Genomic DNA, 12,538 nt, shown 5'->3' on the forward strand with positions numbered 1-12,538 from the left:
GTTCTGTCTTGCAACATTTGCGTGTGTTCAGATGAGCAGGAAAATAATTATATCCTACACAATTACTTGCGAACAAAGGTTATTTGTTCAATTCAATGCATTTGTACGCATTATTATTATTATTTTAAATAAACGAAATCACTGGTAAATAAAACACACCTTAGTATCGATATTTTTAGTTTGAGTATCGATACTTTCGATACTCGTGTCAGTATCGATATATCGATACTTAGGATCGATATGCCCATCCCTAGCGTGAAGACGGTGCAAGATCAGTGTTGAAGGACAACTGTTCGGATGTTGTATTCTAGCCAGCAAAACTCATTTTCATAAGTGCATATTATTGTGCTGTGCTTTAAAGGTGCCTTGCCGTTGGCTGTGTTTTGAAAGAAAAAGATGTTTAGAAAAAGTCAGAACCTAAAATATATATTAAGTCTTGTACCTGGAAAAAGACGTTTTGGGACGTACAGGTTTTTGCCCTTGTTCTTCTGTATCGGGGGTGTCATGGAGTGGATCATGATTAACGTGAGAATAGGAAAAGAAACGTTTTGTAAGTATGCTGCAAAGTCTAATCTTATGTATACATGCACGCCAGGGTTGCCAGGTTTTCACAACAAAACCCGCCCATAGTCTATGCTCAAAACTAGCCCAGTCGCGTTTCAAGGGGGGTTCCCCGGTAAAACTCGCGTTCCGGGGGTTCCTCCTGTAAAATTCGCATTCCAGGGGCTGAGTATCACGTTATTGGGGTCGCTTCAACAACCCGCGGCAACGCTGATAAAGTAGCCCAATTCCGCGGACTTGGCAACACTGATGCATGCCCCTCTCTGTGAAGCGTTTATGTGCATCATTCTGCGTCCTCAGCGTCCTCAGCGAGAATAATGATTTACTTCTGAAGTCTTTAAAACCAAAATACTTTTAATGTGTATCATTCATCTTAATTAGGTAGGGTACAACGGTGCTTAATTTACATTATGCTTAGATTATGTGAAGATGAATGTATTATACATGAATATATTTATGTAGTCCTATAGCCTATTAAGAATTAATTTTTAATTATGTATTGGTTATTTTTATGGATAAGTAATTATATAATTTTCTGGCTTCACAGATGATGTCTACAGAAGAAAACAATCGGAGAGGGAGTACCAGCACAAGATTGAGGAGGGCTTTGTGCTCACAGACTCTGAAGCCAAATGAGATCATCAGAACACACTGGAAATAAATGATCGTCATGATAAAGAGACCGAAACAAAAACAGTTTTGAGACTTTTGCACTCTAACACACTTTTGATATCGTTCAAAAATGGGTATATTATTATTCATAAACTATAGGGCAGCTGTGACATGGGCTGCGTGATCATGAGGACAAATGAGGTGCAGAAGGCTGCCAATGTTTGTTTCTGTAAGGAAGATGGCATGTTTTGTTTTGTCTAAAAGATAAAGATGGCTGTTTACACGAAAAAAGATCTGTCTGTTCTGCGATTCTAAATAATACACTTTGGAAGCTTGTAAAAAATAAGATTCTAGATTCTGTAAGTATGAGAAACTTTCTCACAAAAGTTAGCATCTCATTATATCGAGAAAGTTACTTAGCCTATTTATGAGAACATTTATACATTTCTTGTAATTATTGCTCATTATCATGATAATGACAAATGTTTATCATGAGTTTATATCATTAAAATGAGAAAAAATCTAATTTTCATATCTAATAATCATGACAGTATATTGTTATAATGACTTACACTAATGAGAAACTTTCATAGTTCCTAAGTCATACTAAGTCATTTTTATGATAGACTTTATCAGTGTATGCTAAGACATAATTATGAGAATATATCCATTAATTAAATTTTTTTTACCCAGCTTTAGTGGAAACAGGAAAAAAAGATGGTCTATTGTAGTGCACACTTTGTGCAATTTAAGTTTACGAAGATAAAGTCCAGCAAATATGTCAGTCCAAAGTGAATTTATTTACCAGCATTGGATATCAGTAACAGTAACCACTGAATCTCTTTTTCCAATTTTAAGTTCACAGACATTACTACAATTTTTACTTTCAAAAACATTAACAAAATTATTACACTTAAAAAAAAAAAAAGTCAAGAAAAAGTTGTTATTGCCTGTATATGCTTCTAACAAATGATGTAAATGATCTTAAATGTCTAAATGCTCAAAGATTCTTTATTAAGCTGTTAAATCTTCATCTTAGCAGTGGTTGCCAGTTGGACAATGGCTTAAGGAACATTTTCTTCTTTCTCAAATAAACAGAAGATTCAACTGCTTTCATTGATTCAACGTGACTAATAAACACACGACTACGGCAATATATACGGTTTGTCTGAGGTCTTATTATTATAATTTTCATTAACATAAAGTATATTTATAATGCAATGCCTTTATCACTGCTTAAATGCTATGAAATATGTTGCGTGCCTTATTCTGTGTAAGCCACATCATCTCACAGAAGGATTTATTTCAAACACTCGACTGACGTTATGAAGTGACTTTGGAGTAAAAATATGTTATTAAATGTGGTATTTTTTTTACATGCTTTCAGATGGAGCAGCATTTACTTCACAGAGCCGTAGTTCACGGAGAAGCTATGCAAACAGCTGTCATTATCGCAAACGATTTCTTCGACTTCGATTTTTTTTTTTTGCGTAACTTGTCAGTGAACTATGGCTATGTGTAGTAAATTCTGCTCCATCTGAAAGCACGAGATGATGATTTCCTGCTGATTACAGAACCGGCTTTTTTAACAAAATGCGCATGACAATCGCATTCGATTAATCGTGCAGCCCTATAATGCTGTTTTTCTTAACTGATCAGACTAAAAGTCAATTTAACCAAGAATGATAAGTATAAAGATTATATTGTCTGCCGCTTTAAATGCTCGAGCTCTTTAATGTCGGTGGATTCTGATCTTGATTCTCACTGTCAATTATTTTATAGTTTTTCAGACATAAAAAAAAAAGTTAATAAAGTGATTCCAATGATTGTTTCTCTGTGTTGTTAACATTATAGATGTGGTGTGGATTTCCCTATTTGTCATACAATTAGAACAATTATTAAAACTTCATAGTTATGGCCATTTTTCTTGGTGTGAACGGGCCTTTGCAGTTAAATAAAAATCCCAAAGGTCCTATAGATTGTCAGTGAAAACTTATAGCTGTAATTTTTAAACTTCATCCACCATTATCGGTAAAGACCTTCAGCCTGTTCTGACTTGGCTTGTTATACTTTATAACTGATCGGATCAAAGGCTTTCTCATAACTGACATTCAAATGGGTTAATATTTCCATAGATAGATGGGCTATTTGTCTGTCTGTCTTTATGTCTGACTGACGATAAGGTCTGCGTAACCTTCAAATTATAAGCTTTAAGGGAGCTATTTAAACTTTAAAGCAAAATGTCAAGCTTAACAAACCTTCCTTTTCTATTCCAGTTCAGCATCCTGTTGGCTGTCGGCAATTTGATTCACATTCCAACACATGAATTAAAATAAACGTTTCCTGAATTTAGAATTTTTCCTGTTATTAGTGAGGCACAGAAATGTCAGCTCTCTAAAGAGCAAAAAATGAGATTCATCCAAAATTGTTTCAGTTAATGGTTTCAGCCCTCCAAAACAGTGACGTTTAATTAGCACTTCTTCAGTGACAGATTAGCTGCATTAAAATTGCCAATGAACCTATTAAATGTGATGAACTGCATTAATGATTCTCTGCTTTTGTCCATCTCTTGTAGCTGACTCACCCAGTCACCTTAAATGTTGGGGGTCACCACTACACAACCTCTATCTCCACTCTTCAATGTTACCCAGACTCCATGCTGGGTGCCATGTTCCGCGGCGACTTCCCCACCACACGGGACGCTCAGGGAAACTACTTCATCGACCGGGACGGGACGCTTTTCCGCTACATATTAAACTTCCTGCGCACATCCGAGCTCACTCTTCCTGTTGACTTCATGGAGATGGACCTTCTGCGTAAAGAAGCTGACTTCTATCAGATCGAGCCTTTAATCCAATGCCTCAATGACCCAAAGCCTCTGTACCCGCTGGACACCTTTGAGCAGGTGGTGGAGTTGTCCAGCACTCGCAAGCTGTCTAAGTACTCCAACCCAGTAGCGGTTATCATCACGCAACTAACCATAACCACCAAGGTCCACTCGCTGCTGGAGGGAATATCCAACAGCTTCACTAAGTGGAACAAACACATGATGGACACCAGAGACTGTCAGGTGTCCTTTACCTTTGGACCATGTGACCACCATCAAGAGGTGTCTCTAAGGGTCCACCTCATGGACTACATCACCAAACAGGGATTCACGATCCGGAACACACGGGTGCACCACATGAGCGAGCGTGCCAACGAGAACACAGTGGAGCACCACTGGACTTTCTGCCGGCTAGCATATAAAGTAGAAGATTGACCAATCTATGAATGTGCTACCAAATGTGGTTGCTGCTCTTTCCAATGCAATGTTTCAATCTGTAGAAATTCCATTGTCGGTTGAGACCAAGCAGAAGAAAAAGGGAATGAAATGTAAAGGATCACATCACGCAATGCAGAATATTTTGCAAAAGCATTAAAATAATATATGATACAAACACATTTGCAATACATATTCAGATAATACTCAAGCATCTTTCAGTAATCTATGAACACCTTGCCCACAATCATTTAAAAAAAGCAAAAACAAAATTGTTTCAGGTATTCATTCATTCCATCAGATCAGAAATCTGTCAAACATTGTGCACTATGTGCAACATCAAGATGTTAGCGTGCATGTATTTCTAACACATTAAGTATTAAGTGTCCACATGCTGTAAATGGTAATAAATTTCATTTGTTCATCGGTTTCATTTTTTTAAAAAGCATCAATATGAGTCAGTTGTCTTATTTTATTCTCCACTGCAAATGATAGAGAGGCACATTTCAAAGGTAAATGTTTTAAATCTTAAAGCGATAGATCACTCAAAAATGAAAATGCTGACATCATGTCACCCTCAGGTTTCTCCAAACCTGTTTGAGTTTCTTTCTTCTGTTGAACACAACAACACACTACAACATTTTGAAGAAAGTTGGTTGCCAAACAGTTGCCATATTATGGAAGTCAATGCTTACTGTCAACTTTTGGTTACCAACATTCTGGTGACCAAATTTTCATTTTTGGGTGATTATAAATATTTGTTGATATATTTTATGTTTTGTATATAAAAGTATATAGATTTATTTCTTTACTTTTTTAGCTTTGTAGCAGTGAGTGAGAACCCCAGTAATGATGAATAGTCCCTGTATGTCCGAGACTTGGTAGAGTCCTGCCAGCGGACCTATTAGAACACACTAACCGTGATGTTCACGCCGCCATGTTTTTGTTCTCCTGTTCTGTCCGCGCAGCGGTAACATGCGTGAAGTAGGGATGGGCGATACCACTTATTTTGTTTTCGATACGATACCGATATTTTTCAAGGCAGTATCGTCGATATCGATACCGATACGATACTTCTGAACTAAACTTTTAAATGATGAAATTTATTAAATTACTAAGAGTAAAATGGGTAATGATAACCACTTAACTTTGTTTAAAACACATTTTAACATTCAATACACCTTAATTGTAATTTATTAGGTTATATTTTTGTTTGCACAGCGTGAAGACGGTGCAAGATCAGTGTTGAAGGACAACTGTTCGGATGTTGTATTCTAGCCAGCAAAACTCATTTTCATAAGTGCATATTATTGTGCTGTGCTTTAAAGGTGCCTTGCCGTTGGCTGTGTTTTGAAAGAAAAAGATGTTTAGAAAAAGTCAGAACCTAAAATATATATTAAGTCTTGTACCTGGAAAAAGACGTTTTGGGACGTACAGGTTTTTGCCCTTGTTCTTCTGTATCGGGGGTGTCATGGAGTGGATCATGATTAACGTGAGAATAGGAAAAGAAACGTTTTGTAAGTATGCTGCAAAGTCTAATCTTATGTATACATGCACGCCAGGGTTGCCAGGTTTTCACAACAAAACCCGCCCATAGTCTATGCTCAAAACTAGCCCAGTCGCGTTTCAAGGGGGGTTCCCCGGTAAAACTCGCGTTCCGGGGGTTCCTCCTGTAAAATTCGCATTCCAGGGGCTGAGTATCACGTTATTGGGGTCGCTTCAACAACCCGCGGCAACGCTGATAAAGTAGCCCAATTCCGCGGACTTGGCAACACTGATGCATGCCCCTCTCTGTGAAGCGTTTATGTGCATCATTCTGCGTCCTCAGCGTCCTCAGCGAGAATAATGATTTACTTCTGAAGTCTTTAAAACCAAAATACTTTTAATGTGTATCATTCATCTTAATTAGGTAGGGTACAACGGTGCTTAATTTACATTATGCTTAGATTATGTGAAGATGAATGTATTATACATGAATATATTTATGTAGTCCTATAGCCTATTAAGAATTAATTTTTAATTATGTATTGGTTATTTTTATGGATAAGTAATTATATAATTTTCTGGCTTCACAGATGATGTCTACAGAAGAAAACAATCGGAGAGGGAGTACCAGCACAAGATTGAGGAGGGCTTTGTGCTCACAGACTCTGAAGCCAAATGAGATCATCAGAACACACTGGAAATAAATGATCGTCATGATAAAGAGACCGAAACAAAAACAGTTTTGAGACTTTTGCACTCTAACACACTTTTGATATCGTTCAAAAATGGGTATATTATTATTCATAAACTATAGGGCAGCTGTGACATGGGCTGCGTGATCATGAGGACAAATGAGGTGCAGAAGGCTGCCAATGTTTGTTTCTGTAAGGAAGATGGCATGTTTTGTATTGTCTAAAAGATAAAGATGGCTGTTTACACGAAAAAAGATCTGTCTGTTCTGCGATTCTAAATAATACACTTTGGAAGCTTGTAAAAAATAAGATTCTGTAAGTCATAATAATGAGAAACTTTCTCACAAAAGTTAGCATCTCATTATATCGAGAAAGTTACTTAGCCTATTTATGAGAACATTTATACATTTCTTGTAATTATTGCTCATTATCATGATAATGACAAATGTTTATCATGAGTTTATATCATTAAAATTAGAAAAAAATCTAATTTTCATATCTAATAATCATGACAGTATATTGTTATAATGACTTACACTAATGAGAAACTTTCATAGTTCCTAAGTCATACTAAGTCATTTTTATGATAGACTTTATCAGTGTATGCTAAGACATAATTATGAGAATATATCCATTAATTAAATTTTTTTTACCCAGCTTTAGTGGAAACAGGAAAAAAAGATGGTCTATTGTAGTGCACACTTTGTGCAATTTAAGTTTACGAAGATAAAGTCCAGCAAATATGTCAGTCCAAAGTGAATTTATTTACCAGCATTGGATATCAGTAACAGTAACCACTGAATCTCTTTTTCCAATTTTAAGTTCACAGACATTACTACAATTTTTACTTTCAAAAACATTAACAAAATTATTACACTTAAAAAAAAAAAAAGTCAAGAAAAAGTTGTTATTGCCTGTATATGCTTCTAACAAATGATGTAAATGATCTTAAATGTCTAAATGCTCAAAGATTCTTTATTAAGCTGTTAAATCTTCATCTTAGCAGTGGTTGCCAGTTGGACAATGGCTTAAGGAACATTTTCTTCTTTCTCAGCGGATCACTGAGATTACAATATAGTGAGGACCATACATGCAGATGAACCACGCGCAGGCTTTCTGGCAGCGGCGGGACGGCCTCCAGCCCATTGTCTCCAAGGTACAGGTATGCCAGCCTGGTGAGTTTCTAATGCAAAAGATAGAAGCCACTCATAAGTAACAACAATGTATTATTTCAGATTCTTTCTTTTATTCATTTTTACCTTGAAAATGTTTGCTTTTACTCCCTTTGTTTTAAGAACATTGTGGTTGACATTGAGAGACACAAGTTTAGCCGGCAGCATTGGCAGTTTGACCAGTTTGTTCTCAGCTAATGTTAGTTCCTCAAGCTGGTCGAGTTTTGAAAAGGCTCCATCTTCTATTTCAGAGATCAGATTGCCAGTCAGGTCAATTCTTCTCAGTGTGGCTGTAAAACAACACAATATGGATGTATTTACAGATTTGGACATTCCCACTGGGCTGCAACTGAATATGATTTTTTATTAACTTCCTGTCATCATTTACTCACTCTCATGTCATTCCAAACCTGTTTCACTTTATTTCTTCTGTGGAACATAGAAAATATGGCTCACATTTTTTCTTTTCTTTTTTTTTGGCCGTGCACTCATACAAATAAATGTTCCAAAAGGGGGGTTTCTCAACAATGCCATAGAAGAACCATTCAGTAAACAGTTCTTAAAAAAAAAATTTTTTCTTGGTGTGAAGAACCTTGTTCCAATATCAAGAACCTTTTGTGTATTCGAAAGATTCCATGGATGTTAAAGTTTCTTCATAGATGCCAGTAAAGAACCTTTATTTTTAAGAGTGTACAGTGAAAGTCAATGGGGTCCAAATGTCTAAAGAAAGAAAGTATTTTTCCAATATCAAGAACCATTTGTGTACTGGAAGGATTCCATGGATGTTAAAGATCCTTCATGGAATCATAGATGCCTGTGAAGAACCGTTAGTTTTAAGAGTTTGCAGTGAAGATCAATGGAGTCCAAATGTCCACAAAAAGAAACTCACAGGGGTTCAGAATGACATGAGGGTGAGTAAATAATATGATTTTTCATTTTTGGGTGAACTATCCTTTTAAATGCACAAAGCCTGCTAGGTTTGTCTCCCCTTCTATACCAGAGACTCTAAGGGACCTAAACGCACTTTCTCAGTTCTGTTTTAGAGCCATTAAAAGTGGCAAGGAAAATTTCACTCAGTTGATTTGATTACATTGATCGAGTTCCAGTCATTACACATTGTGTCTTTGGTGGCCACACCTAAAAAGCTTTTCCCTCACCAATATCGGCAAAGTCTCTGTTGGTAATTTTAGATATTTTGTTGAAGCGTGCATAGAGGTAAGCCGTTTCCTTTGGCAGTGGTGGAACTGTTGTCATGTCAGGAGAAACCTCCTCACAGTACACCGATCCAGTTAGACACACACACATCAGGCATGTGGGGAGTTCTGAAAAATGAAATAGAAATAAAATAGGCTTAAATATGATCTTGAATCAAATGATTGCGAACTTGAAGTAATAAGCAATTACCCTTGTCATCTTTATGGTCTGCTCCCGGACCTTCATCATCTGTGTCAACTGGACTATCATAGTCTGCGCTAAGAATGACTTTTTTCTAGTAAAGCAGATGAAAAGAAAACTATATTATTTTGTTTCCTCTCAAAACCAACAAGTTCGATGAGCTCAGATAAGCCCAGATAACTTGCCAATGGTGCTGTTTTCCATCGGATATAATCCCATTATGGATTTAACAGGTTTTCCATTGCATACCTTTCTTGGAACAGATTTATGATATCTGGCATTCTGATTATACAAATACATATATTCGTTTTAGCCCTCAAAACATGAATGTGTTCAGCAAAATTCCATTTTAATATCACAATGTATACAAATTAGCATTATCAGCATTAAAATGCCATACCTTTGGTTTCTTGGCTTCCACGACAATTCTACTCTCTGAGATTAATTCTTCATCATCTACTATTTTCAATATCCCTTTGTGTTTAGGCACCACTTTACTGGTTCTTGCCGGTTCACAAAATATCCAGGGCATGGTCACAAAAAAGAGTAAAATCCTCAGATCCATCATCATGTGAGGAGAAACGGTTGTTGTGGTGAGTGAAGAAGAGAGAGGAGCAGCGCAGTGTGTCACAGCCTCAGAGTAAAATGAGACCTTTAAAGAGTGTCTCTGCACTGACTGTGAACCATTAAAAAACACTTCATGAAACTGGCCTTAACCCACTCTGTGCTGTCTTAACAGATCACTCGCCTCATTCCCGCCAAAATAAATGCAAGTGCTTTGTCCATATGTTTTGAAATTGTGGAGTAAAGTGGATAAAAACAACACTGAAATTGATATATTTTGCTGTCTTCTTGTGAATAAGCATAATCTGACAATAGTAAGACACGTATTCCATCTTTTTCTGATATAAGGCTATAATGAGACATTTTCAGGGAACACTGTGATTCGGAAAATACTGGGGGGAATGAACAGTGCTGGCCATGGAAATAAAGGACAGAATTTAACAGGAAATTATTATTAGTTCAGGAATCTTGGACAGCATGTTTGAATATGGTGAACTTTTAAAACTTGCAAACTTAAAATCCATCGCTATGTGATGTTGAAAAGCTTTATTGTTAGAAATGCAGCTGGGTTTGTTTGGGAGGTATCAGGGGATGAATTGAGAGAAGAGGGAGAAAAACGTCTGTCCCCCTGTTTTTGATTAAGCCAAAGAGAATCTTTCAGAATTGGGCAAGAGAAATGATATCATCTAACGCATGAGAAAGTGCTGTGAAATATATTTCAGACATGATGCAGCTGACATGCTGTAACATCACCTTCTATCGCTTCTAAGAAGCGATAAAGATCTGATGGCTTTAACAGAGATCTGCAGGTTTTTGGACACCGTTAGAGTACTATTACATCTTATTTTAACCTGGGAACAGAATTAACCAGGTGTTCAAACAAATGCATGCCAAGACTTCTAAAAGGCACTTCCTCGACCTCCCTCTGGGTGCCGTTACTTGACCTGATGGGACACAGGATGAAATTAAAGGAGAAGAGAAAGAAAGAGCCTAGACAGACTAGACAGTTTAACATGCAGATAAAGAAAACGATGGGCAAAATTATTTGCCTGCAGCTCTACCAACTGATGCATAATGGAGAGAGTGTGAACATCTCAACAGATGTGAGAGTGATTTGAGGAGCTTTAGCATTTTGGCTTGTTTCAGGCAAAATGTATTAGTTGAGTAACAACTGTACAGTGTCCGAGAGTGAAGATACCTGAAAAACCCTTTAAAAAAATAAATTATAATGTTCCAGGGTAGCAGGCCTTTTTGAAGTTTTCTTTGCTCCAAAATAAATAAATAAAGCACTAAACTCCATCACATTAAGTATTTCCTAAACATCTGATTTGTCATTATGCACCAGTGTTAGTATTAACCAGTGATATTATTAATATACTATTAATGTATTGAATAATTAAAAACATTTGCAGTGTTCATTTTAATTTCAGTTCATTTTAGTAATTTTATCATTTATAAATATAATGTTAAGTGCTTTTGTCATGTTTTAAAAATATTTCTATATGTAAATAATTAATTAATTAGTTTTTTTTATTAATATTTATATTCATTTTTAGTTTTAGCCATTTTTGTACTTCAAGAAATTTTTATCCGTAATTTTACGTCAGTTGCCAAGAAAACATTTCTCATTTTTTAAATGCAAGTTTTTCATAATATTTCTAATAATAATAGTTTTAGTTAACTGTCCTATTCATGATGTAATTTTGTGCAATGGTATTTGCTTTTGAGCTAATTTGATCCTGAGGTCATTTGTAATATACAGTATTACTGATTTATGTAGCTATGAGAATCTCTGAAAATTCTGATACAAAAGACCAGTTTTTTATTTATATACTTTTTTCCTTTATTATTTTTTTTATTAAATAAACAAATTTTTATATTATTTGTTAAAGTGGTTAAATAATATATATAAATAACATTTATAAATGTTACTCAAAAATGATGTTAAAACAATGATGTCAGAAGTATTTGCATTTGATAACAAATTTTGCCACATCATAACTGTGCCCCTTAAAAGCCTATACTAAAAATATTTCTCCATTTATTTTTTACACTAAGTGTGCTTTTCCATATTAACCTATTTTTCCATTTGGCATACTTGGGAGGAACATTAGTGCATTCATACATGATTCATAAATGAAAGTGAGTGTTTTCATTAGAAAGCATCAGTACAGTTCTGATGAAAAGATTACACATCATCCATGATCAAATATGAATGAAATCATCATGATCTTTGTGCTTGTGAACGTATGTAAGATGCGACATTTATGTTCCACATTCAGTTTCTTCTTTAATGTTTTAAACAAGTGCAAAATTTACACAGAGGGAAGGTTTCGAAATCTCTCATGACAGAGACCTTTCCATTACGTCGACCCTTTTTGATCGATTCGATCGTCTGGTTTTTAGTTTCTCCTTCCTGTGGGCTGATGCATCTGCTGAGGTGGCACTTTTAGGCCGTAGCGGTGAGGACTTGTAGAGAACACAAATGGATCCATCCTCACCGATCCGATAGGACACCTCGTAAGGGTCCACCCACAGTGTCAGCTCTAGTGGAAGTGATGAGAAAAGCTGCTCTTGTGTAAATCCAACAGCAGAGGCTGCTTTTCCTATAAGCGGGTCCATTTTATGGTTGATCCGTAAACATCTGTAGCCAGAGCCTCTGCAGGGAGCTTGAGGAAACCAATGGTGCTGATAGTGCTCTGAGGGGGAAAACGCATACAATAGCTTGAATACTGAATTTTCAAGTATTGTCATACACAGTGTTGGGGAAAGTTACTTTTAAAAGTAATGCATTA

General features: G+C 36.1%; 5 protein-coding genes across 5 annotated transcripts in view; 3 read left to right on the top strand and 2 right to left on the bottom strand.

Moving 5' to 3' along the window:
• The window catches only part of LOC107560935 (BTB/POZ domain-containing protein KCTD6-like), a 9,036-nt gene extending 4,158 nt beyond the window's left edge, over nucleotides 1-4,878 (top strand). The window contains exon 3 of the mRNA XM_016245243.1: nucleotides 3,749-4,878. Within this exon, the coding sequence (XP_016100729.1) occupies nucleotides 3,749-4,435 (687 nt within the window). The 3' untranslated portion in view covers nucleotides 4,436-4,878. The remainder of the gene's footprint in view (nucleotides 1-3,748) is intronic.
• LOC107560938 (small integral membrane protein 4-like) lies at nucleotides 260-1,434 on the top strand. Its single transcript, XM_016245245.1, has 2 exons — nucleotides 260-550; nucleotides 1,109-1,434. The coding sequence occupies exons 1-2, from the start codon at nucleotides 397-399 to the stop codon at nucleotides 1,195-1,197; spliced, it is 243 nt and encodes an 80-aa protein (XP_016100731.1). The 5' UTR covers nucleotides 260-396; the 3' UTR covers nucleotides 1,198-1,434.
• A 784-nt stretch (nucleotides 4,879-5,662) lies between the features above and the next one.
• On the top strand, nucleotides 5,663-6,859 carry LOC107560937 (small integral membrane protein 4-like). Its single transcript, XM_016245244.1, has 2 exons — nucleotides 5,663-5,952; nucleotides 6,511-6,859. Exons 1-2 carry the CDS (start codon nucleotides 5,799-5,801, stop codon nucleotides 6,597-6,599), a joined length of 243 nt encoding a protein of 80 aa, XP_016100730.1. The 5' UTR covers nucleotides 5,663-5,798; the 3' UTR covers nucleotides 6,600-6,859.
• A 747-nt stretch (nucleotides 6,860-7,606) lies between these two features.
• LOC107560871 (mimecan-like) lies at nucleotides 7,607-9,832 on the bottom strand. The gene is made up of 5 exons (XM_016245145.1): nucleotides 9,580-9,832; nucleotides 9,189-9,273; nucleotides 8,942-9,106; nucleotides 7,872-8,074; nucleotides 7,607-7,795 (listed from the first exon to the last, which is right to left on the bottom strand). Exons 1-5 carry the CDS (start codon nucleotides 9,748-9,750, stop codon nucleotides 7,607-7,609), a joined length of 813 nt encoding a protein of 270 aa, XP_016100631.1. The 5' UTR covers nucleotides 9,751-9,832.
• A 2,254-nt stretch (nucleotides 9,833-12,086) lies between these two features.
• The window catches only part of LOC107560872 (protein BTG1-like), a 1,442-nt gene continuing 990 nt past the window's right edge, over nucleotides 12,087-12,538 (bottom strand). Inside the window, exon 2 of the mRNA XM_016245146.1 lies at nucleotides 12,087-12,442. Coding sequence (XP_016100632.1) covers nucleotides 12,087-12,442 — 356 coding nt within the window. The remainder of the gene's footprint in view (nucleotides 12,443-12,538) is intronic.

Source organism: Sinocyclocheilus grahami, unplaced genomic scaffold (assembly GCF_001515645.1).
Source record: "Sinocyclocheilus grahami isolate Dianchi unplaced genomic scaffold, SAMN03320097.WGS_v1.1 scaffold747.1, whole genome shotgun sequence".
NCBI lineage: Eukaryota > Metazoa > Chordata > Actinopteri > Cypriniformes > Cyprinidae > Sinocyclocheilus > Sinocyclocheilus grahami.